Source organism: Somniosus microcephalus, chromosome 32 (genome assembly GCF_052327205.1).
Source record: "Somniosus microcephalus isolate GS21.2 chromosome 32, FLI_Smic_1.0, whole genome shotgun sequence".
Taxonomy (NCBI): Eukaryota; Metazoa; Chordata; class Chondrichthyes; order Squaliformes; family Somniosidae; genus Somniosus; species Somniosus microcephalus.
In genome coordinates, this window is record NC_141018.1 from 16,769,491 (window position 1) to 16,795,878 (window position 26,388).

General features: G+C 48.2%; 1 protein-coding gene and 1 pseudogene across 1 annotated transcript in view; one reads left to right on the plus strand and one right to left on the minus strand.

The window, feature by feature from the left end:
- Positions 1 to 295: 295 nt before the first annotated feature.
- LOC147097298 (snurportin-1-like) overlaps positions 296 to 26,388 on the plus strand; it is a gene marked incomplete at its 3' end in the record, with an annotated part of 27,072 nt that continues 979 nt past the window's right edge. The window contains exons 1-5 of the mRNA XM_085971992.1: positions 296 to 553; positions 1,847 to 2,012; positions 8,275 to 8,434; positions 22,223 to 22,327; positions 24,021 to 24,117. Of these exons, the coding sequence (XP_085828118.1) occupies positions 1,855 to 2,012; positions 8,275 to 8,434; positions 22,223 to 22,327; positions 24,021 to 24,117 (520 nt within the window). The remainder of the gene's footprint in view (positions 554 to 1,846; positions 2,013 to 8,274; positions 8,435 to 22,222; positions 22,328 to 24,020; positions 24,118 to 26,388) is intronic.
- On the minus strand, positions 19,380 to 19,479 carry LOC147097299 (U6 spliceosomal RNA; annotated as a pseudogene).

Below are 26,388 nucleotides of genomic sequence, written 5' to 3' on the forward strand. Positions count from 1 at the left end.
TGTACAAAGTCACAAGCCCAAGCCCTCATGCCTACAAGGCAGGGGCCCCAGTCTCTACAAGCTTCTTGGTCGTCTTCATTTGTTCATCCAAATAGTGGGTCTTCAGAAATTCACACAGATGAGGGTCAGCGCTCCCAGTGGAGGGTTTATGCAGATCCGGCAGACTCTGGTTGACACTCTTCTCCATCTGCAGGGCTCTCTGCATCACCGAGCGGAGACTCCCAATCTCCCGACCAAACAAGTGGACTGTAAAGAAGCTTAAAAAACCCTAGATTAATTTTTAAAACTTATCAAATTAAATTAAAATCACCCCGTCAGCCATGATCTTATTGAATGGCGGAGCAGGCTCGAGGGGCCGAGTGGCCCACTCCTGCTCTTAATTCCTATGTTCGTAACTGCATGTGCCTGTTCTTTTTTTAAAGCGTTCGAATCGGCTGGGGTTTGGCTGTGTGCAGGGAAAGCCGGTGGTTGGCCCGCTGCTGTGGAGTGTGGAGCAGTGAGAGGGCGCTGCTGGTTGGCCACCCGCAGCATCATTGGGGAAGCAGAGTGTCTGGTGAGTCGGTGTAGCTCAGCCTGGGCCTCAGGCCCCTCACAACAGCACTGGAACTCGGGCCCGTGCAACACCTAGCCTGCACTTTAGCCAAATGAATGAAAACTAGTTAATTGTGGGTGTTTTTAATACAAGACTTTTTCATTTCAGGTGGAACTCACTGAATTTGGAGGGCTTAAACTCCCCACCCACTCATCCATTCACAGGCGTTTTTTTTTGTCTAAATGGGTTTGCAGTTAACCTCACTCTTCGTTATTGACCTGCAACTGGCATTAAACTCACTGTTGGCTATGCCCAGTGGTTTAAAGAAAGACTTGCATTTATATAGCGCCTTTCACCTCCACCAGACGTTGCAAAGTGCTTTACAGCCAATGAAGTGCTTTTTGGTCGCTGTTGTAATGTGGGAAACGTGGCAGCCAATTTGCGCACAGCAAGCTCCCACAAACAATGTGATGATGACCAGATAATCTGTGATTGAGGGATAAATGTTGGCCAGGACTCCCCTGTTCCTCTTTGAAATAGTGCCCCAGGATCTTTTATATCTACCCGAGGGGCCTCGGTTTAACGCCTCATCCGAAAGATGGCACCTCTGACAGTGCAGCACTTCCTCAGTACTAGATTTTTGTGCTCAAGTCTCTGGAGTGGGACTTGAACCCACAACCTTCTGACCCGGAGGCGAGGGTGCTACCCACTGAGCCACAGCTGATGGCCACTGTCGGCGTTGCCCAGTGATTAAACTATCCCCATTGTTCTGCTCTCCCCATAATCCCTCAATCTTCCTCTGCTACAACTACTTGTCTGCTTCTCCCTTAAAAGATGCAGTTGGAAGCACGGACTCTCTCTTTCCCACAGTGGGTGGGATGTGTATTCACTCCAGTTTGCACAGCTCCCCGTGGCCAGTTTCAGGCTGTCACTGGTGGAGGATTGGGTGAAAGTTGTCTGCTCTCTGGGGTTGTTTGTAGATTGTAGAAGGCAAGAGAAGCATCGTAAAAAGGGAGAAAAAAGGCAGTTTGCCTTCCTCACCCAAACCCCAAAAAAGCAGTCTTCTAATTCATTTGGAAAGACTTGCATTTATATAGCGCCAAAGCGCTTTACAGCCCATGAAGTACTTTTGAAGCCACTGTTGCAATGTAAGAAGCCAATTGGCACACTGCGTGGTCCCACAAATAGCATCAAGATAGATGAAGAGATAATCTTTTAATGATGTTGGTTGACGGATAAATATTGGCCGGGACACCGGGGAGAACCCCCCTGCTCTTCTTCGAAATAATGCCGTGGGATTTATTCTGATTGCAGGTATCATCATGGACGAATTGAGTCGGGCGTTGTCCTCCAGCTTTGCGATCTCGCAGGACCTGAACAGTATTGCGGCTGCACACCCGCGTCTCGCCCAGTACAAAATCAAATCCAACACACAGGAGCAGGCAGAGCGAAGGCGGAAACTTCTGGAAATCCAAAAATCGTAAGTCATTGGGATGAAGCGAAGCGACGACATCGTTGCAAATGGTGGAAAGTTTTGAGAGTTCGCTCCTCAAGATGCGCCCCCTCTTCCCTCCAGCTCCCCGTTCCCATAACAACTGATCTGTCGCTGCTAATTGCTGTCAACAGAGGCAATACTTTTTTTTATCTGTTTATGGGATGTGGGCGTCGCTGGCAAGGCCAGCATTTATTGCCCATCCCTAATTGCCCTTGAGAAGGTTGTGGTGAGCTGCCTTCTTGAACCGCTGCAGTCCGTGTGGTGAAGGTACTCCCACAGTGCTGTTAGGGTGGGAGTTCCAGGATTTTGACCCAGCGATGATGAAGGATCGGCGATATACTTCTAAGTCAGGATTATGTGTGACTTGGAGGGGAACTTGGAGGTGGTGGTGTTCCCATGTGCCTGCTGCACTTGTCCTTCTAGGTGGAAGAGGTCGCAGGTTTGGGAGGTGCTGCCGAAGAAGCCTTGGCGAGTTGCTGCAGTGCATCTTGTAGATGGTACACACTGCAGCCACAGTACGCCGATGGTGAAGGGAGTGCGTGTTTAAGTTGGTGGATGGGGTGCCAATCAAGCGGGCTGCTTTGTCCTGGATGGTGTTGAGCTTTTTGAGTGTTGTTGGAGCTGCACTCATCCAGGCAAATGGAGAGTATTCCATCACACTCCTTACTTGTGCCTTGTAGATGTTGGACAGACTTTGGGGAGTCGGGAGGTGAGACACTCGCCGCAGAATACCCAGCCTCTGACCTGCTCTTGTTGCCACAGTATTTATGTGGCTGGTCCAGTTAAGTTTCTGGTCAATGGTGACCCCCAGGATGTTGATGGTGGGGGATTTGGTGATGGTAATGCCGTTGAATGTCAAGGGGCGGTGGTTAGACTCTCACTTGTTGGAGATAGTAATTGCCTGGCACTTCTGTGGCGCGAATGTTACTTGCCACTTATCAGCCCAAGCCTGAACGTCGTCCAGGTCTTGTTGCATGCGGGCATGGACTGTTTCATTATCTGAGGAGTTGTGAATGGCACTGAACACTGCAGTCATCAGCGAACATCCCCACTTCTGACCTTATGTTGGAGGGATGATCATTGATGAAGCAGCTGAAGATGGTTGGGCCTAGGACACTGCCCTGAGGAACTCCTGCAGCGATGTCCTGGGGCTGTGATGATTGACCTTCAACCACCACAACCATCTTCCTTTGTGCTAGGTATGACTCCAGCCAGTGGAGAGTTTCCCCTCCCTATTCCCATTGACTTCAGTTTTACTTGGGCTCCTTGATGCCACACTCGGTCAAATGCTGCCTTGATGTCAAGGGCAGCGATATAAAAGATGTGGGTTGGTGAAGGAGACAAAATAACACTGGGGGGGTGGGGGTGACATTGAACGGCGTAACGCACAAACCTACAGGGGCTTGTGTTTCGACAGTGAATGTTGCACAGCTCCCCGTGGTCAGTTTCAGGCTCAGGTGCAAATTGTCTGCTCTCTGGGGTTGTCTGGAGATGGTACAGGAAGTCACCCTATCTCTGTAATCTCCTCCAGCCCCACAACCCCCTGAGATCGCTGCACTCCTCGAATTCTGGCCTCTTGAGCACCCCTGATTTTAATCGCTCAACCATTGGCGGCCGTGCCTTTGGCTGCCTGGGCCCTAAGCTCTGGAATTCCCTCCTTAAACCTCGCCGCCTCTCTCCTCCTTTAAGATGCTCTTCAAAACCTACCTCTTCGACCAAGCTTTTTGGTCATCTGCCCTAATATCTCCTTATGTGGCTCGGTGTCAAATTTTGTTTTATAACGCTCTTATGAAGCACCTTGGGACATTTTACTATGTTAAAGGTGCTATATAAATACAAGTTGTTGTTGTTGTTTCACCAATCAGTTATTCTCCTGTGTCAAAGTGTGCGTCTACCAGTCGTGTAACTATGAGAGCAAAGAAAGTCACGGTTCACGATCTCCAATTAAAGGGATCTTCTACACGTGCTTCTTTTCGGTATGGTTGTTCCATAACCAACTCTTTGTTGCTGCTTCTGGTCATGTTGATGTGAGGGAAACAAATGGGGAAAATGCTCCATCACAATATGTGATGTAAGAAAAAGGAGGCTTACCATCAAGTAACTTTAAAGTAAGCTTTAAGTAACTTATAAACACACTATATACAAGAGAGGTCTTTACCATGCCTCTGGTAGAAGCCTCTTACAATACTGAACAGACCAGTATTTATACCAGTCCAACAGGAAGTGACACATGACAGGAAGTGAGGTATGTACACAGTTCATAGTTCACAGTTCACAGGAAGTGATGACATAACTTCCCGGAAGTTATTATTTTTATCACTATGTATCTGGGGGGCTTCCTTATTCATTGAATAGATGCATTGTAGAAGAGAGCCAGCCTTCCGTGCTGAAGAGGAGAATACACGTTGAACGTAACGTTAGCTGGTATTGCATTCAACGTGCTCCACTCACTGGCTCAGGAATAGGTTTACCTAAGAACATAAGAACTAGGAGCAGGAATAGGCCACTTGGCCCCTCGAGCCTGCTCCACCATTCAGTAAGATCATGGCTGATCCTGGGCTCAAAATCACTTCCCTGCCCGCTCCACATAACCCTTCACTCCCTTATCTTGCAAAAATCTGTCTGTCTCCACCTTAAATGTATTTAATGACTCAGCCTCCACAGCTCTCTGGGGCAGAGAATTCCACAGATTTACGACCCTCTGAGAGAAGAAATTCCTCCTCATCTCAGTTCTAAAAGGGCGACCCTTTATTCTGAAACTATGCCCCCGAGTTCTAGATTTCCCCACGAGGGGAAACATCCTCTCTGCATCTCCCTTGTCGAGCCCCCTCAGTATCTTATATGTTTCAATAAGATCACCTCTCATTCTTCTAAATTCCAATGAGTATAGGCCCAACCTGCTCAACCTTTCCTCATAAGTCAACCCCCTCATCTCTGGAATTAACCGAGTGAATCGTCTCTGAACTGCCTCCAATGCAAGTATATCCTTCCTTAAATAAGGAGACCAAAAATGTACTCAGTACTCAAGGTGTGGTCTCACCAATACCTTGTACAGTTGTAGCAGGACTTCCCTGCTTTTATACTCCAACCCCCTTGAAATAAAGGCCAACATTCCATTTGCCTTTTTGATTACTTGCTGTACCTGCATGCTAACTTTTTGTGTTTCATGCACAAGGACCCCCAGGTCCCTCCTGAACTGTAGCATTTTGTAATCTCTGTCCATTTAAATAATAATTAGCTTTTTTATTTTTCCTGCCAAAATGGATAACCTCGCACTTTCCCACATTATACTCCATCTGCAAAATGTTTGCCCACTCACTTAGCCTGTCTGTATCCCTTTGCAGATTCTTTGAGTCCTCTGCACAACTTGCTTTCCCACCCATCTTTGTATCATCCGCAAACTTGGCTACATTACACTCGATCCCTTCATCCAAGTCATTAAGGTAGATTGAAAATAGTTGGGGCTCCAGCACTGATCCCTGTGGCACCCCACTAGTTACCGTTTGCCAACCGGAAAATGACCCATTTATCCCAACTCTCTGCTTTCTGTTAGTTAGCCAATTCTCTATCCATGCTAATATATTACCCCCAACTCCGTGAGCTCTTATCTTATGCAGTAACCTTTTATGTGGCGCCTTATCGAATGCCTTCTGGAAATCCAAATACACCACATCTACTGGTTCACCTTTGTCCACCCTGCTCGTTACATCCTCAAAGAACTGCAGCAAATTTGTTAAACATGATTTCCCTTTCCTAAAACCATGCTGACTCTGTTTGACTGCATTATGATTTTCTAAATGCCCTACTACTGCTTCCTTAATGAAGGACTCCAGCATTTTCCCAACGACAGATGTTAGGCTAACTGGTCTATAGTTTCCTGCTTTCTGTCTCCCTCCTTTCTTAAATAGGGGTGTTGCATTAGCGGTTTTCCAATCCACTGGGACCTCTCCAGAGTCCAGGGAATTTTGGTATATTGCAACCAATGCATCCACTATCTCTGCAGCCACTTCTTTTAAGACCCTGGGATGCAGGCCATCTGGTCCAGGGGACTTGTCGTCTTTTAGTCCCATTATTTTACCAAGCACTATTTCCTTAGTGATAGTGATTGTCATTAGTTCCCCCCTCCCTGTGGCCCCTTGATTATCCATTATTGGGATGTTGTTAGTGTCTTCTACCGTGAAGATAGATACAAGATATTTGTTCAGAGTCTCTGCCATTTCCTCATTCCCCATTCTCATCCTGTAAGGGACCAACGTTTACTTTAGCTACTCTCTTCCTTTTTATATACCTGTAAGAAGTTCTTACTATATGTTTTAATATTTCTTGCAAGTTTACTCTGATACTTCATCTTCTCTCTCTTTTATTATTTTTTTAGTCATCCTTTGCTGGTTTTTAAAATTTTCCCAATCCTCTGGTCTCCCACCAATCTTGGCAACATTGTGTTTAGACAGGCAGGTTCTCGATTGGTAAAGTTAGCCACTGTGAAGGGCTCGCTCTGCAGGTGGGTGGGGATTGGGCTATGGCCTGCATCAAGGGATCAGTTTTGCCCGGCCTGTAGTTACGGGCGGATTGATGGGCAGCTCTCAGTTGGCTGATCAGCTGTTCCAGCACCAGTTGATCTTGCTGTTGGGAGGAGAGGAATACAATGCTGCTGGGGGGTTTTAATCTCCCGGTACAGCCGATGACTGACTCCCCACAGGCACATTCATTGGAACATCCGGATCGATGTGGGATTGTTTATTTAATCGATCAAGTCTTGGCCCCCGTCCTGATGAATGAACGGGATCTCTTGGAAATGCTGCAATTCACATTTAAAATAAGATAACCTATTGCTACTGATTGTAAATCAATTGGCCCCTGAGGGCACGGCCCCATTAACTGCCGCTTCCTGTTACTTTCCTCAGATTCCCAGTATGATTTGGACAGGTTGGGTGATTGGGCAGAAGCATGGCAGATGCAGTATATTGTGGATAAATGCAAGGTTATCCACTTTGGTGACAAAAACAGGAAGGCAGATTATTATCTGAATGGCAATAGATTGGGAAAAGGGGAAGTGCAACGAGACCTGGGTGTCCTTGTGCACCAGTCGCTGAAGGTAAGCATGCAGGTGCAGCAGGCGGTTAAGAAGGCAAATGGTATGTTGGCCTTCGTAGCGAGAGGGTTCGAGTGCAGGATCAAGGATGTCTTGCTGCAGTTGTACAGGGCCTTGGTGAGACCACACCTTGAGTATTGTGTGCAGTTTTGGTCGCCTTATCTGAGGAAGGATGTTCTTGCCATGGAGGGAGTGCAGCGAAGATTCACCAGACTGATACCTGGGATGGCAGGAATGACGTATGAGGAGAGATTGGGTGATTGGGCTTGTACTCGCTGGAGTTTAGAAGAATGAGAGGGGATCTCATTGAAACTTATAAAATTCTAACAGGACTGGACAGACTGGATGCAGGAAGGATGTTCCCGATGGCGGGGGAGTCCAGAACCAGGGGTCACAGTCTAAGGATAAGGGGTAAGCCATTTAGGACTGAGATGAGGAGAAATTTCTTCACTCAGAGGGTGGTGAACCTGTGGAATTCTCCACCACAGAAGGCTGTGGAGGCCAAGTCACTGAATATATTTAAGAAGGAGATAGATAGATTTCGAGACACAAAAGGCATCAAGGGGTATGGGGAGAGAGCAGGAATATGGTATTGAGATAGAGGATCAGCCATGATCACATTGAATGGCGGAGCAGGCTCGAAGGGCCGAATGGCTGACTCCTGCTCCTATGTTTCTATGTTTCCAGCATTTTCGAATGTCCCCTTCATCGGGAATTTTTTGTTCTTTATTTTAAACGAAGTGCTGAGGGAGTGCAGCACTGTCGGAGGTGCCGTCTTTCGGCTGAGACGTTAAACCGAGGCCCCGTCTGCGCTCTCAGGTGGACGTAAAAGACCCCGCGGCACTATTTCGATGACGAGCAGGGGGGTTCTCCCCGGTGTCCTGGGCCAATATTGATCCCTCAACTAGCATCATGAAAACAGATTATCTGGTCATTATCACATTATGTTTGTGGGATCTTGTTGTGCACCAAATTGGCTGCCCTGTTTCCTATATTGCAACAGTGACTACACTTCAAAAGTACTTAATTGGCGCTTTGGGATGTCCTGAGGTCGTGGAAGGCGCTATATAAATGCAAGTTCTTTCGGTTTTTGTGTAGTATTTAACCATGTCGCTGTATCAACTTCACACCTGCTTTATTCTTTTTGGATCCAAGGCGGCGGTTGGATTACGTTAACCACGCACGGCGTCTAGCTGAAGATGACTGGACAGGGGGAGGAGAGGACAGCGGAGATGAGTCGGAGGGGAAGGAGGTGCACGATGAAATGGAAGTTGAGATGGCGAAGAAGAAGCTGCCCAAACGTTACGCAAACCAGGTCAGAGACTGTTCCGCGAGTCTCTTCCCCAAGTGCGCGCGTCAAGGAACGGGCGCAGTTCCCCGCTTCGCGATGGGGATGTGGGCTCGGGCAGGCTGCAGTAGGGTTGCTGCATCATCCGTAGGCCAATATAGGGAAATCCAGGCTGAGTTCCCTGTCCTAAACTCTATGCATTGACCTTCAATGGAAGTGCACGTAGGTGAGCAGAGGTTGTGATGCCTAGCACAGTCAAATAGCCTGACAATTTTAGGCTCACGTGTGAATGACCACAGCTAGTGCCCGTGGTACCAAAGCCCAGCCATGCTCTTCAGGAGATTAGGGAAGGAAGATCGGGAATGAGGGTTCCCCTCCGTCTGCATCAGCCTCTTGCGTAGGCCCGTGTATTAATCCGCCCCCGAGTGCATGGGGCAATAAACTGGGAGCATCTGAATCAAGTACCAGAGCTCGGGGACTCTGGCTCACATTGAAAGTGTCCCAGTGGGTTAAATCATCGCGAATGACACCTAAAAATCAAGCAATAACTGTACGAGGAAATCGGGGAGCGAGTGATCTGTTTCGTGAAATATTTGGAACCACGCAGAGATTTGACATAGTAAACCGGGAAAAGCTGATTCCACATTGGGGTGAGGTAGAAACTAGCTGGTTTAAATTTAAAATAAACGATACCGGGGCTTAAAGGGTTAAATTATGAGGACAGGTTACACAGACTAGGCTTGTATTCACTTGAATATAGAAGATTAAGCAGTGATCTAATTGAGCTGCTTAAGATGATTAAATGAGTTGATAGGGTGGATAGAGCGAAACTGTTTCCTCTGGTGGGGGGGGGGGGGGGGAGTCCAGAACAAGGGGGCATTACCTTAAAATTAGAGCCAGGCCATTCGGGGGTGATGTCAGGAAGCACCTCTTCACACAAAGGGTAGTGGAAATCTGGAGCACTTTCCCCCCCCCCCCCCCCAAAGGCTGTGGATACTGGGTCACCATTCCTACATTGAAACAGTGACTACACTTCAAAAGTACTTTGTTGGCTGTAAAGCGCTTTGGGACGTCCTGAAGTTGTGAACGAGGCTTTAGAAATGCAAGTTGCTTCCTCCTTGCGTAGTTTGCCGATGAGCTGTTGAAATTGTTGGTCGGTGTTGTTTACCGTTCAACAACCCTGCTCCTCGGCGCCTCATATAATGCCCTGCTTAGAGTGACTCCTTTTGTCTGCGAGCAGCCCCACGGGTCATTGTGGATTACCCGCTTCTGAATCCGTGATCTTCCAATTATAGTCCGTATCTGGGGATTTGTCAGAATTGGTCGCTATCACCAGATTCCACTGTAATACAATATTATAGAATATATGAAATGTACTTCTAAATAATTTTTTTAAATTTGTTTATGGGATGTAGGCATCGCTGGCAAGGCCGGCATTTATTGCCCGTTCCGAATTTCCCTTGAGAAGGTGGTGGTGAGCCGCCGCCTTGAACCGCTGCAGTCCGTGTGGTGAAGGTACTCCCACAGTGCTGTTAGGGAGGGTGTTCCAGGATTTTTACCCAGCGCCGATGAAGGAGCGGCGATATATTTCCAAGTCAGGATGGTGTGTGTGACTTGGAGGGGAACTTGGAGGTGGTGGTGTTCCCTTGCGCCTGCTGCCCTTGTCCTAGGTGGAAGAGGTCGCGGGTTTGGGAGGTGCTGCCGAAGAAGCCTTGGCGAGTTGCTGCAGTGCATCTTGTAGATGGTACACACTGCAGCCACGGTGCGCCGATGGTGGAGGGAGTGAATGTTTAAGGTGGTGATAATTAAATCACTTGGTAATCTATATAAAACTAGCTGAAGTGCCCGGCGGTGCCGAGGCTTTTTCGAGGGCATGTTGTTGTTGGAAGAGAGAGAGAGAGAGAGCGACTGGGGGGAAGAGAGAGAGCGACTGGGGGGAAGAGAGAGAGCGACTGGGGGGAAGAGAGGGAGGGGAGGGGTGGGGGGAAGAGAGGGAGGGGAGGGGGGAGGGAGGGGTGGGGGGAAGAGAGGGAGGGGAGGGGAGGGTGGGGAGGGGGGAGGGCGGGGAAGGGAGGGTGGGGAGGGGGGAGGGCGGGGAAGGGAGGGCGGGGGGAGGGGAGGGGGGAAGGAAGGGAGGGAGGGGGGAAGGGAGGGCAGGGGAGGGGGAGGGAGGGCGGGAGGGGGGAGGGAGGGCGGGGGGGGGAGGGAGGGCGGGGGAGGGGAGGGGGGGATGGAGGGCGGAGGGGAGGGAGGGCGGCGGGCGCCCCCCCCTGAGGGTCGCGCGCGCCCCCCCCCCCCCCCCCGGAGGTGAAGACCGCCGATTGCGCGCGCAGCAGAAGCTGAGACGCGGCGTCTCAGCCGGCGGGCCCGGTTGCCAGGGCAACCGTGACGCTGACCAAGCCAGAGAGAGAGACGCCGCGTCTCAGCTGCTCCTGCTGCGCGCGCGGCCCCCCCCCCCCCCCCGAGGGTCGCGGCCCCCCCCCCCTCTGAGGGTCGCGGCTGCCCCCCCTCCCCCCGAGGTGAAGACCGCCGATTGCGCCCGTTGCCAGGGTAACGCTGGACGCTCAGCAAGCCCCGGCAGAGAGCGACGTCTCAGCTCCTGCTGCGCGCGCACCCTAGCGGCGCTGGGCTGAGGCTCGGCCCTCCAGCCTTCGAGTGTGGCCGGGAGGTGCCTAGCTCGGGCGTGGGTGCGGAGGAGACGCCGAGGCTTCTAGGCCTACCTGGAAAAACGGGGAAAGGTAGGAAAATTAATGAGATTAGATAAGTTAATTACTTTCTAAATCATTTTTTTAAAATACAATATGTGTTTTAAAAGCAACGTTTTTTTTTAAGACGCAGAAAGCGGGAAAAAGAAAGGAAAAGTTTGGAATCAAGATGGCGGCGACTCACCTCGGTTCAGAATGATAAAGCCCGGCCACACGCGCACCGATTGGCCCGACGGCACACGCCAGCAACCCGGCGTACGATTGGTCGAGCTCGAGGTCACTCTGTCGCTAATGAGCGGATAATGAGATGCTAATGAGCGGAATGTTGAAGGTTTTTGGGATACCGCGGGCGCAATTTTAGCCCGGCCGAAACGTAAATACGCTTAAAACCGTCTCGGAAGCGTAAGCTTTCTTTGGAGGTAACGCGCGCGTAGGTACGCCCTGTAACTTTCGAGTGCATACCCGCAACGCACACGCGATGACAGACAGATAGACAGAATGACAGAAGTACCGATTTATATATATAGATGCTGCACACTTTGCTCTCCATAGTACCACTTTTTAATCTTTTCTTTCTGTGAATGGCGAGGATATATTGCACTGGTAGCTTGATTTGAGTTTTGGTTGCACTTTTTCCCAGTCTCTCAAGAACACTTTTAATGTACGAGAATTGATTTGATTTTTGTTAAAGACTCCTCCCTCGTAAACAATAGTGGGTCCTGTAAGATCTTAATGATCTGAGTTCTTGGACAAGACACCAATAGGCAGCAGCCAGGATGTTTGAGATTTATTAAGCATACAGCGTAATATACTTAACATTAGGCGATAGTTTTAACGAATAGTTCGCAGTCCTTGGTCTCCGGAACCTCTCGGACACAGATGACGTCGTCTTCAGTCTGTTCCTTTGTCCTCGCAGTACGTCTGTGTAAAGTTGTTCTTTGAGTATCGAGGTTTTAACCCTTTTCTTATCAACAGTTCGTTTGGCCAGTGTCCATATATGATCTTTAACAAAATCACCTTTTATAATAGGTTCTAATGGTCAAAATGCCATTGTCACTCAGACTAAGGTAGCATCCTGCCTTTCCAGTATTTTTCCACCAACTTTACCATGTTCAGTGTTATCTTGTTTATAGTTTTTCACCCCATTGGAATTTACTTTATCTCTTTCATTTCTAACTTCCCTGGTACAAGGCCTTTATACCAAGAGCCCATATCAGCGCTGTTTCACTAGTCTTGAGGTATCCAAACTATCTCACTTTAATCTACCAGATAAGTACCTTATCTCCATGATCTCTCTCATTTTATGTCCTTATACTAATTATTTTTTAAATATCGTTGCAATTAGTTTTGGTAAGCAAATTCTAATTTCTACTTGGCATCATATTTGTTTTTAGCAATTTAACCTTCACTCGCAGTCTGTGGCTTTTTGTTATCCAAACTTAGTCAAAACTGCTTTTGACTGTCTGCAGCTGCATTTAGCTTTTTAGTTACCCAGGAGTAATTATGGGTAATATTATTTGGTCAATGGCTACACTTGAATTTATATGTATATGATTCTCGTCTACTAAATATCTCTAAATATCAGCCTTTCGTACAGTCCTGTCACTGCTTTATAGAAGGTGCCACATTTGCGTCCAGATCCGATTCTTGTTTCTGTGGATTGAAGTGTTTTGTTCAGATGTGCTGGAAACAAAAGGTTCATGTAGTACTGCTCCCCTGCTGCAGATGGCAGTGTAGTCCTGCCTGAATCGTACAGGCTTTTGCTGGCAAAACAAACTAAAGGGGCAGACACCCCACAAAGTGATGGGATGTTCGTTCATTCACTCATGCAGTTCCCCGTCCCGTACTCGCGTGCTGGAGTAGGAAAATTAATTATTTTCAAACGTCACTTAAATTAACAGCCTCTCCCCTTGATTTGGGGACAAAAGTTCAATTTATATATAGCTCCTTTCACATTCTCGAAGCCCTTTATAGCGTTTGAATTGATACGGATATTCTGATGGATAATCGGATACCAGTATGAGAGGGAGAGATTGTATCTTGAGTGGGGGTTTTCATAGACGATAGGAGCAGGAGTCGGCCATTCGGCCCCTCGAGCCTGCTCCGCCATTCAATGCGATCATGGCTGATCATCCAAATTCAGTACCCTGTCCCTGCTTTCTCCCCATATCCCTTGATCCCTTTAGCCTTAAGAAATATATCCAACTCCTTCTTGAATATATTTAATGAATTGGCCTCCACTGCCTTCTGTGGCAGAGAATTCCACAGGTTCACCACTCTCTGGGTGAAGAAATTCCTCCTCATTTCAGTCCTAAATGGCTTACCCCTTATCCTTAGACTGTGACCCCTGGTTCTGGACTCCCCGGCCATTAGAAACATCCTTCCTGCATCTAGTCTGTCCAGACCTGACAGAATTTTATAGGTTTCGATGAGATCCCCTCTCAATCTTCTAAACTCCAGTGAGTATAAGCCCAATCGACACAATCTCTCCTCGTACGTCATTCCTGCCATCCCAGGTATCAGCCTGGTGAATCTTCGCTGCACTCCCTCCATGGCAAGAACGTCCTTCCTCAGGTAAGGTGACCAAAACTGCACACAATACTCAAGGTGCGGTCTCACCAAGGCCCTGTACAACTGTAGCAAGACATCCTTGTTCCTGTACTCGAACCCTCTTGCTACGAAGGCCAACATACCATTTGCCTTCTTAACCACCTGCATGCTTACCTTCAGCGACTGGTGCACAAGGATACCCAGGTCTCTTTGCACTTCCCCTTCTCCCAATCTATTGCCATTCAAATAATAATTTGCCTTCCTGTTTTTGCCACCAAAGTGGATAACCTCACATTTATCCACATTATTATAGTGCATTTGCCATGTTTCTGCCCAATCACCCAACCTGTCCAAATTGTACTGGAGTTTCCCGACACCCTCCTCGCAGCTTTGTGTCGTCTGCAAATTTGGAGATATTACATCCAATTCCCTCGTCCAGATCATTAATATATATTGTGAACAGCTGGGGTCCTAGGACCGATCCTTGTGGTACCCCACTAGACACTGCCTGCCACTCGGAAAACGACCCGTTTATTCCAACTCTTTGCTTTCTGTCTGCCAACCAGTTCTCTATCCAAGTCAATACCTTGCCCCCAACCCCATGTGCCTTAATTTTGCACGCTAATCTCTTATGTGGGACCTTATTGAAAGCCTTCTGAAAGTCCAAATACACCACAGCCACTGGTTCTCCCTTATCTATTTTACCAGTTACATCCTCAAAAAATTCCAGTAGATTAATCAAGCATGATTTACCTTTTGCAAGTCCATGTTGACTTTGTCCGATTCTGTCACTGCTTTCCAAGTGCTCTGCTATTACATCTTTTATAATAGACTCTGGCATTTTCCCCACTACCGATGTCAGGCTTACCGGTCTATAATTCCCCGCTTTTTCTCTACCACCTTTTTTGAATCGGGGTTGTGGGCGGGGGATAGAAGAACCAATGACGAAATGCAGACGCATATTTCTGACTAAAAATTAGTTTGTGGCAGCACTTTCACCGGTCTCTCTCATTTGGCATTAAACGGTGGGTTTTTCTTGGGAATAAATGGCAATTAAAAAAAGTCTGAGCTTTGAGCATCTACGCCTGAAAAGTTCATTGCGCATGTGCAGACATGGGGCTGGATTTTCATTCAGGAGTCGGGTAGGAGGCGGGACTACAACTTTCGGGGTTGTGGTCCCGCCTCCATCGAGATGTGGCCAATCCACGTGATTTTAACTTGATTGACCTTGTTGAGCCCGCCCAGCGGGCTCAGCAGGCCAATTAAGGGCCACCCAGCAACAGGTGACGTCATAGACTGAAATTTCATCTGTCAAGAGGTATTGACAGATGAAATATCAGCGTTTCACAGCTGTTTGAAGCTGTCAAACACTGACAGTCTTACTTCTAACCTGAGTCCTTCTCCACAGACTCAGTTAGAAATCTCTCCTGCACAGAAAGCTGCAGACTGTCACTTTTGACAGTTCATGGCCATTCTGCATTCTGTGCCGGTGAGATGAGGGACTCCTGAGACCTAAAGGAAGGAAGGCTGAAAAGGTAAGCAAAGGTCATTTAAACTTCTTTAAACACTTTACACACACCAAACACACTTACCTTTGCACTCATGCACACATCACTCACCTGAACACCGACATCTCGACCCCTCCAAGTCCTTCAACCCGACGGCCCGCTTCCTCTAACTTGGCATGGTTTGGAACCATCGGGAATCCCACACTTCAACCTTAAAAATAGGGATTAGGCTAAAAACTGCCTGTCAACCACCTGTTAACAGGCAGTTAATTGGCACTAATCCCTTCCCGCCTCGGGTAGGCGGGTTCCAGTGTGGGGCGGGTACCCGCCTCCTTTGAAACTGGCATGGAGGCGGGTTTGGGGGCGGGACCCCTGATTTCGGGATTTTAACCCCCCGCACGCTGGCAATCCCGACTTCACGGCCCAATGAAAATCCTGCCTATGATGTCTGTCAGATTTGGGGGGAAAGCTGTTGCATTAGTGGGTAGCGGTACATAAACCGTGTTGTCCAGTATGGAATCCTCTGCAAAAGGGATATTCAATTCATCCACATTTGCACAGGGGAGCCACAGATCCTTTCGTCCCGTAAACGAGTTGTGTGACCAGAATTTGGTCGACATTCTTCAAGATGTGGTACTGCAGCAGCACATAAGTAGCTGGAGGAAGGAGAAGGATTTTAAATGGTTATAACACTCACTCCAGCTAGTTTGGTCAAAGGCTAACTGTCTTTCGGTACTCACCAGCCTTACCACTAGATGTCAGCCTTGAGCAACGTTTACTGGTCCAGAAATCTGCTTCCAGTCTATATTAAATAGCCCAGGCACGAAATCAAACTGCAGGGACATATACAAGGTATATTCCATCTCCCCCAGCATGCAGCGCATAGAGAGTATATTTTAAAGTATGGTGTGTACGAGCACTGTTTTTCACACTTACCCCCATTACCAGAAATGCGAGGATATACACATCAGGGAAGGATGAACAGGCTGGGTCTCTTTCCTCTTGAAAAGAGAAGGCTGAGGGGTGACCTAATAGAGGTCTTTAAAATTATGAAAGGTTTTGATAGAGTGGATACAGAGAGAGTGTTCCCACTTGTGGGGAAGAGCAAAACTAGAGGCCATCAATATAAGATAGTCACCAAGAAATCCAATAGGGAATTCAGAAGAAACTTCTTTACCCAGTGAGTGGTGAGAATGTGGAACTCGCTACCACAGGGAGTGGTTGAAGCGAATAGTATCGATGCATTTAGGGGGAGTCTAGATAAGCATATGAGGGAGAAGGGAATAGAGGGTTATACTGATAGAGTTAGATGAGGAAAGATGGGAGGAGGCTTGAGTGGAGCATAAACACCGGCATGGACTGGTTGGGCCGAATGGCCTGTTTCTGTGCCGTACATCCTATGTACTGTGTACGCACAGTAAATTGAACAACTTCTGCACGTTCTAATATACATGAAAGCCTGATTTATAGGTGAACTATTTATGTTTAATAAAGTCTCCTTAAGATTGTGATTCCCCGAAGTGCTCGAGTTCCACCGTGAAATCGCAGCACGTGTATTTTCTCGTTGCACTGGGCCGTCAGGACACGGACTATTAGTTGACCGTGCCCTGGTGCAAACCATTGAAGTGAAGTGTGTATCTGTAGAGGGGGTTGTGTCATTGCCCGCACTCCAAGTGTTGGCGTTCACTGAGGACCCCAGGGAGTAGCACTGATCTTCATTTCCACAGCCAGGTGCTTCGGGGTTGATTCTCGTTCCAGTCCGTCCTCCAGATGAGACGTTAAACCGAGGCCCCGTCTGCCCCCTCGGGTGGATGTAAAACCCCCCGTCCACTATTTTGAAGAAGAGCAGGGGAGTTTTCCCCAGTGTCCTGCATAATATTTATCCCTCATCCAACTCTAAATAAACCCCCAGATTGCCTAGTCATCACATTGCTGTTTGTGAGAGCTTGCTGTGTGCAAATTGGCTGCTGCGTTTCCTACATTACAACAGTGACTACACTTCAAAAAAAATAAGTACTTCATTGGCTGTAAAGCGCTTTGGGACGTCCTGAGGTGGTGAAAGGTGCTATATAAATGGAATAAAAACAGAAAATGCTGGCAATACTCAGCAGGTCAGGCAGCATCTGTAGAGAGGGAAACAGAGTTAACGTTTCAGGTCGATGACCCTTCGGCAGAACTGGAAAAAGTTGGAGATGTAACAGATTTTTAAGCAAGTGTCGGGGCAGGGAAAGGGGGAGGGGAGGAAAGAACAATAGGGAAGGTCCGTGATAGGATGGAAGGCAGGAGAGATTAAGAGACAAAAGGGATGATGGTGCAAGGCAAAAGGAGATGGTAATGGGACAAGTTAAGAAACAAAAGATGGCTCTAGATGAAGTGTAAATGGCAACGGCAGAATGATCGACAGCTGCCATGTGAAAAAAAAATAAGGGGCCGAGGTTATGATCTGAAATTGTTGAACTCAATGTTGAGTCCAGAAGGCAGTAAAGTGCTTAATCGAAAGATGAGGTGCTGTTCCTCGAGCTTCATTGGAACAGTGTAAGAGTCCGAGGACGGAGAGGTCAGAGTGGGAGTGGAGTGGAGAATTAAAGTGACAGGCGACCGGAAGCTCAGGGTCACCCTTACGGACTGAACGGATGTTCCACAAAGCGGTCACCCAATCTGCGTTTGGTCTCCTCAATGTAGAGGAGACCGCATCGTGAGCAGCGAATACAGTATATTAAATTGCAAGAAGTACAAGTAAATCGCTGTTTCGCCTGGAAGGAGTGTTTGGGGCCCTGGACAGTGGGAAGGGAGGAGGTAAAAGGGCAGGTGTTGCATCTCCTGCGCTTGCACAGGAAGCGGCCACAGGAAGGAACGGGGTGTTGGGGGTGATAGAGGGAGCGGTCCCTTCGGAATGCAGAAGGGGGAGGTGAGGGGAAGATGTGTTTGGTGGTGGGATCACGCTGGAGGTGGCGGAAATGGCGCAGGATGATCCGTTGAATGTGGAGGTTGGTGGGGTGAAAGGTGAGGACAAGGGGGACCCTATCGTGGTTCCGGGAGGGAGGGGAAGGGGTGAGAGCAGAAGTGCGGGAAATAGAATGGACACGGTCAAGGGCCGTGTCAACCACAGTAGAGGGGAATCCTCGGTTGAGGAAAAAGGAAGACATGTCGGAAGCACTAGTACGGAAGGTGGCATCGTCAGAGCAGATGCGGCGGAGACGGAGAAACTGGGAGAATGGAATAGAGTCCTTACAGGAAGCGGGGTGGGAGGAAGTGTAGTCCAGATAGCTGTGGGAGTCAGTGGGCTTGTAGTGGATGTTTGTCGACAGCCTATCCCCAGAGATGGAGACAGTGAAGTCGAGGAAGGGAAGGAAAGAGTCGGAGATGGACCATGTAAAGGTGAGGGAAGGGTGGAAATTGGAAGCAAAGTGAATTAAATTTTCTAGTTCGGGCGAGAGCAGGAAACGGCACCAATAGTCATCAATGTACCGGAAAAAGAGGTGAGGGAGGGGAGCTGAGTAGGACTGGAACAAAGAATGTTCCACATATCCCATGAAAAGGCAGGCATAGCTAGGGCCCATGCGGGTTCCCATAGCAACACCTTTAATTTGGAGGAAGTGGGTGGAGTCAAAGGAGAAGTTGTTCAATGTGAGAACAAGTTCAGCCAGGCGGAGGAGGGTGGTGGTGGATGGGGACTGGTCGGGCCTCTGTTCAAGAAAGAAGCGGAGCGCCCTCAGGCCATCCTGGTGGGGGATGGAGGTGTAGAGGGATTGGACGTCCATAGTGAAAAGGAGACGGTTGGGGCCAGGAAACTGGAAACTGTTAAAGTGACGAGGGCGTCGGGAGAGTTAATGGAAGTTCTTTTCTTTCAGTCAAATTTGCAGCTTCATCAAAATAATTGAATCCACTCGGGCATATAGGCAGCTGCCCTCCACCGCTGATGTCACCAGCGAGGGCCTGGAGGGAAGGAGACTCAAAATGACAGTGCTCGAAGAGTCGAGGAAGCTGGGCATTTAAATGTTGTTTTTGCTGTGTATTCACTCACACATTTTACAAAGCCGTTGTACGGTTAAGGATACATTCACGTCCTTCACTCGTTCAATGTACATTTAGGTTTACATTCACGTACCCAGTTTGGTGGAGAATTCCAAAGATTCACCACCCTCGGAGTGCTGCAACTAAGGGTGTCGCTTGTGTTGAACGGGACTCCTCTAAGAACCGACCCCAGCTTAAAATATGGAGCACTCGATGAATTTGCAAGTTGCCCTTAAGCAGGGACCATGCTAATCTCTCTATCGTTCCAGTTTTGGTTTATGTGCTGCCAAAACAATTGGAAAAGCATTTTAATAATACTTAAAAATGCATTATGTTTTTCCCCACTGAGAGAGATCAGCAGAGTATTTTAAATGGAAAGTACCCCATCTAACCTTTTGCTTTAAGGTGCATGTTCCCAGAATATTTTTTTATTATTTGTTCCTGGGATGTGGGCATCACTGGCAAGGCCAGCATTTATTGACCATCCCTAATTGCCCTGGAGAAGGTGGTGGTGAGCCGCCGCCTTGAACCGCTGCAGTCTGTGTGGTGAAGGTACTCCCACAGTGCCGTTAGGGAGGGAGTTCCAGGATTTTGACCCAGCGACGATGAAAGATCGGCCGATATACTTCCGAGTCAGGATGGTGTGTGACTTGGAGAGGAACTTGGAGGTGATGGTGTTCCCATGCGCCTGCTGTCCTTGTCCTTCTAGGTGGAGGAGGTCGTGGCATTGGGAGGTGCTGCCAAAGAATATGAGTGGATACATAAAGTTGCCGCATTCTGTGTGTTGCCTGGCTGCTTGTACTGTCACTCTCTGGGACAGGTGCCCAAATCAGAAATACTATTGCCTTACCGTGTACACCAGTGCAGCCACTTAAACACACAGAGATAGTTACCAATGTGTGTTGCTAAATATACAATACTGTGCAGTACAGCCCTTTCTGTAAAACCGGCAGTATTTGGGCAACTGGAAGATGTTGAAACACGAAAGGAAAACATTGACCGTAAATGATGCAGAAGAGGAAGGCCACCAGTTGAACCTTTTCCTGCTGCCGTTCCAGTATTTGGCACAAACTACATTAACTCATCGCTGTGTAGGGAAGGGACTTTCAACCTACCGTTCCCGAGTCACTGAGACTGTGATGGCTCTTTGTTCGCAGACGAGTGACTCACAGACGTTCGTTGCTCTTGTGTGGGGTGTCTGTGCTGCTAGTGACCAGTAACGGGTTCACCTCAACTGAGCCTGGATTCCGACCCATCCATTGGAGCGTGGCGGTGAGCACAGAGGAGTCACAACCGTCTGTGACACCCTCGCCTCAAGCTGTTGTATTTTGTTTGGTGATTATTATCCCCAGCTGAGAGCGGGCCACCCCCAGAGCCCATCTGAAACTAAGCTGCTGGGCGGCACACGGGTGTGGCTGGGGATGATCCTCACCACTCTATACATTTCTCCCTGGGGGGAAACACCAGGCCTCCACTTGGTGCCTCCCCGCCGTGGAGTGGCTGAGGGCAGCACGGTGGCATAGTGGTTAGCACTGTTGCCTCACAGCGCCAGGGACCCGGGTTCGAATCCGGCCTCGGGTGACTGTCTGTGTGGAGTTTGCACATTCTCCCCGTGTTTGCGTGGGTTTCCTCCGGGTGCTCCGGTTTCCTCCCACAGTCCAAAGATGTGCGGGTTAGGATGATTGGCTATGATAAATTGACCCTTAGTGTTAGGGGGGATTAAATACGTGGGGTTACGGGGATAGGGTGGGATATGTGTTGGTGTAGGGGTTACGGGGATCGGGTGGGATATGTGTCGGTGCAGGCTCGATGGGCCGAAATGGCCTCTATCTGCACTGTGGGGTTTCTGTGATTCTGTGGTTTCTGTGATTGGGAACTCAGCCGATGGGAGCTTCTGGGTACAAATTTGCGCCACTCTGCAGCCTGAAGCAAGAACGAACGAACAAACTTGTATTTATATAACACCTTTCAGGACATCCCAAAGCTCTTTAATGAAGTACTTTTTGAAGTGTAGTCACTGTTGTAATGTGGGAAATGCAGCAGCCAGTTTGTGCACAGCAAGCTCCCACAAACAGCAATGTGACAATGACCAGATAATCTGTTTTTGGTTATGTTGATTGAGGGATAAACATTGGCCAGGACACCGGGGATAACTCCCCTGCTCTTCTTCGAAATAGTGCCGCGGGATCTTTTACGTCCACCTGAGAGAGCAGACGGGGCCTCGGTTTAACGTCTCATCCGAAAGACGGCACCTCCGACAGTGCAGCACTCCACTCGAGTGTCGGCCTAGATTATGTGCTCAGGTCCCTGGAGTGGGACTTGAACCCACAACCTCCTGACTCAGAGGTGAGACTGCTGCCCACTGAGCCACGGCTGACACAGTGGAAAATAAAATTGCAATTCCTGGGCAGGAGTGATTGACCTGAAAAGAGAAGCTAAGTCTGCTTTGTTATTTAGCTGGTGAAATGAAGGATGTACAGGGCTCCACAGAGGAGGCCTGAAAATAAAATAGTTACAGAAGTAACTTTTTAAAAATCTCTACGTAATCATATTTGGGGCTCCTCCAAGGGTGAGCGCGCATTCAGAACACTGATCCCAGGGTTGGTTTTCTCCTGGAACAAACCCTCGTGAACTCTTAAATAAAAGCAAAAAGCTGGAAATGCTCAGCGGGTCAGGCAGCATCTGTGGAAAGAGAAACCGAGTTAATGTTTCAGCTCGATGATCTTTCGGTTGGATTCTTGGTACTCTCTCCCCATTCCTAAAGTTTTGATTCTTGTGCAAATTTGCTCATCCCATTGAATTCCTTATCTCTCTTTTCAATTAAATCAAATCAAAGTAATTCACTCCCCACCTTCTCTTTGCCATTGTCTTTCTTTTTTTTCTCCTGCCTCCAAGAAATGTTACTTTTCACGCTCAAATTGCACGTCAAACACCTTTTTGTGGGATATGTAGAGTGCACTGGAGGACAATATGGAATTGTACCCCCCACCTTACAAAGAAGCTGCCTGTAATTGGCTGTACCTGTTTCTCTCTCGCAGTTGATGCTCTCTGAATGGCTGGTGGATGTGCCTAGCGACCTGGTTGAAGAGTGGCTCCTGGTGGTCTGTCCTGTGGGCAAGCGGACTCTCATTGTCGCCTCCAGAGTAAGTGTTGAACACCCCAAATCCTGCCCGCCCTGTGGGATTGGTCGACACTCGGTGCCGTTCTCAGACATGAGTTCACGCAGCACGCTGCCTTTATCAGCAGCGCTGCAATGCGCGGTATCTGTGTGATATTTACAATTGCAACTAACACACTAATGTGAAACTGTAGAAGCGGCAGGCAGGTAGGCAAGCTTCAACATTGAGCAGCTTTGCTGGTACATACTGCAAGATTGAAAAGAGCTGGGGGGTTGTTTGGATTTTGGGAGTCCGAAAAGGAGCAGCATAGGAAATGGCCCTGGGTCTGGAAGTCGGGAGAACAGTGTATATTGGCCTAAGAGGCAGTACGCAAAAGACAGGCTAGTTAGAGAGATTAGTATCCTGATGGTATTAAAGAATTTTGGAAAGAGGGAGCTGTAATTAATCTCATAAAAATACGGGAACGACTGAGGCAAGGGAAGGGGTAACTGAGCTGGGAGTTAAAGTACAAAAGTGTTGTAGATGAGAACTATAAAAAGATGCTTTGATACATACTAGGATATGTTTTTTTGGGGGGGGGGGGGAAGTCAATTAAACTCTTGCAATGAAACGTATTATGCACTTAAACCTCTGCAATTGTTTAGTCACCTGGGCCAGTATTGACATGCCTCCATACTGCCCTTTTCAGAGCTGCTTTGATAGAAATCGGAGAGTGGGGAGCTGTCGGCGCTGTCCTGTCAGCGTCTGGATGGTGTGGAGGAATGCAGTGGGGTGAAAGGGGGGGGGGAAAGTAGCAAACAGAGGGGGGCTGAGAACACTGCTTAAAACAAAAAGGGGGAAGAAAAAGAACAGGTCCTTGTGACTTTTCCTCCCTCAGATCTGGTGCTTCAGTCGGAAGGGGAGACCCAAGTTGAGTCACCTAGCGCTACTATCGCTGCAGTGGAAGAGGTTAACGGGGTATTGGTTGAGTCCTGGGAGCAAGGCACCTGTCCCCTCCCAGTGGCAGGTTGGTGCGTGGTAACTGGGGGTGGAGGGTTGGCAAGCGAAGACAGAACACACAAGAGTGAGAACATGAATACAGGAGCAAGGATTTTTTACTAGAGTTATACAGGGTCTTGGTGAGACCACACCTGGAGTACTGTGTGCAGTTTTGGTCTCCTTACCTAAGAAAAGATATACTTGCCATAGAGGGAGTGCAGCGAAGGTTCACCAGACTGATTCCTGGGATAGCAGGACTGTCGTATGAGGAGAGATTGGGTCGACTAGGCTTGTATTCACTAGAGTTTAGAAGAATGAGAGGGGTTCTCATTGAAACGTATAAAATTCTGACAGGGCTAGAGAGACTGGATGCAGGGAGGATGTTTCCCCTGGCTGGGGGGGTCTAGAACGAGGGGTCACAGTCTCAGGATACGGGGTAGGACATTTAGGACTGAGATAAGGAGAAATTTCTTCACTCGGAGGATGGTGAAATTCTCTACCACAGAAGGCTGTGGAGGCCAAGTCACTGAATATATTTAAGAAGGAGATAGATAGATTTCTAGACACAAAAAGCATCAAGGGGTATGGGGAGAGAGCAGGAATATGGTATTGAGATAGAGGATCAGGCTTGAATGGCCTACTCCTGCTACTATTTTTCTATGTTTCTATGAATAATGGGACCAAGAGCCCCGAGCTGGATTGACCTGTTAATGGTTTCTATTGAATCTCCTTCGGCCAGGGGAGCACGGCAGCCTACTCGCGGAGCGGCTTCTGTGTGAACAGGTTTCCCTCACTTCTCCCTGGTGGAAATCGGCACAACTCTGCTACAGGCAAAGGTAAGCTCACTAATAATAGATCACTTTTAATAACAGAAAACGCTGGAAAAACTCAGCAGGCCAGGCAACATTCGTGGAGAGAGAAACAGTCAACGTTTCAGGTCGAAACCCTTCGTCAGGACTGAAATAAACACAGGAAATGAAACCGATTAAAAGGCCAGTTTGGGGGCTGGGAAATGGGGATGAGAGAACAAAAGAGAAGTGAAGAGACATTAAGAGGTATTCAAAACCAGACGAGATGGTGATCGGACTAGTGGAGACAAAAGACGGCTCTAGATTAGGTGTGAAATGCGCTGGCAGAATGGGAGACAGCTGCCATGTGGGAGAGAGAAAAAGGGGGAAGGGCCAAAACAAAGGTGTGGATAAAAAATATGTAAAAATGTAATAGGGGCCGAGGTTAAGCTTGCTTGAGGCAAGCAGAAAGATCCGACCACATACTGGTTCAGGGCATGAGAGGGTCAAAATCTGGCAACGAGTCATAGAATTTTACTGTGCAGAAGGAGGCTTTTCGGCCCATCATGCCTGTGCTGGCTCTCGGAAAGAGCTATGCGCTTAGTCCTCTTTCCCCCTCCCCCTGCCCTTTCCCTGTACACTTTTTTTATTTATTTTTTTATTTTCCATATATTTGTCCACTTCCCTTTTTAAAAGGTTTTATGGATTCTGCGTCCACCACTTTCTGGTCAGGCATTCCATGTCCTATCAGCCCTCTGCATTAAAAAAACATTCTCCTAACTTTTCCCTTCGCCCTTTTGCTGATGATCTTCTCATCCTGTAGTTATCAACTCGCTGACCAGTGGAAATTGTTTTGCCCATTTACTTTATCAAAACTCTTGCTAATTTTGGAATACAGTCCCCATCACGTGCAGCGGGCAGGTTGGTGCCGTCGAGATTCGTCCGCTATACGCGGTGGGCGGTAAACCCAAAAAGGTAAGGAACCATCATACAGGAAACTCTCTGGTATCCGGCACTGACTGGACCGCCGTGTTGCCGGTTGATTAAAAATTCCGGATGACAGAGAGGGTTATCTACCGAGGCTATTTTTAACAAACAAAGAGTCAGACCCCTGTCCAAAGATGTGCGGGTTAGGTTGATTGGCCATGATAAAAAAAAATTGGCCCTTAGTGTTAGGGGGGATTAAATACGTGGGGTTATGGGGTTACGGGGATAGGGCTTGGGTGGGATGGCTGTCGGTGTAGGGACCGGGTGCTAGGGTTTGGATGATCAGCCATGATCTCGTTGAATGGCGGAGCAGGCTCGAAGGGCCGAATGGCCTACTCCTGCTCCTATCTTCTATGTTTCTATGTTATTGAGGTGTTCGGACTTCCGACAGCGCCAAGAAGCCGAGTAGTGGCAGTTTGGAAAACTACCCCCACTGACTAACTCAGCCACCGCGGGAGACTCGGACTCGGCAACATTGCCGGTTATTGAGGTGTTGTTTTCGGAGTGAGCATTTTGCCGGTTAATAGAGAATTCCAGATATTTAGGTGCCGTTTAAATGAGAGTTTCCTGGTATTTTAAAACTTGGGCAATCTCCACTTAGCGACCGCCTCTCCAAATTATTAGCAGTTCTGTTCAAAATCTCACCACTAAGGTGATGGCATTTTAACCGGGTGGGAACAGCTAATGGAAACTGCTTGAAGACCAGACTTTGCCTGAAATCAGCAGAGGCTTTTAAATGGCTAGGTACTGCTTAAAATAGTCAGTCCGGTTAATAAGTTATAAACGGCGACTTTGTAATTGACGCCGATGGTGATGGAAAATGGTTTGCGCCATTTACAGATGGCTGCCCCTAATGAACGTCAACGGTTTAAGTGATCGAGTCCGTGCCTGTATCAAACCGCTGTGAGTGCTCGCTTCCAGCAAGGGTTGAGGATACTGACTGGGAGGAGGAACACTGGCCGAAATGATAGTTGTTTTTTGTTGCTCTTGCGCCTGTGGGCACTGATGCCAGTTCCAGTGTCCGCCTGTAACTCGCTCAGCGTGGGCCAGCGACCAAGCCTCAGACTTTGCTCTGCATGCCTCTCAGTCTTGCACTGTTCAATGCACCTCTACACTGAGCTGTCTGGTTGGGCCTCTTTTTATAAAGAGGGACTCTTCCCCTATTTTAAAAAAACCCAAATATTCCAACAACCACGAAAGTTAAATTTAACACCCGTTTTGTTGCTTTACATTTTAAATAAATAACTTGGCCCAAGAGGTGATTGTCACCTGGGGCGCTGGGTGGATCTGTTACTGACACTGATGGTGTTTGGGAGCAGAGTTAGCTTTAGC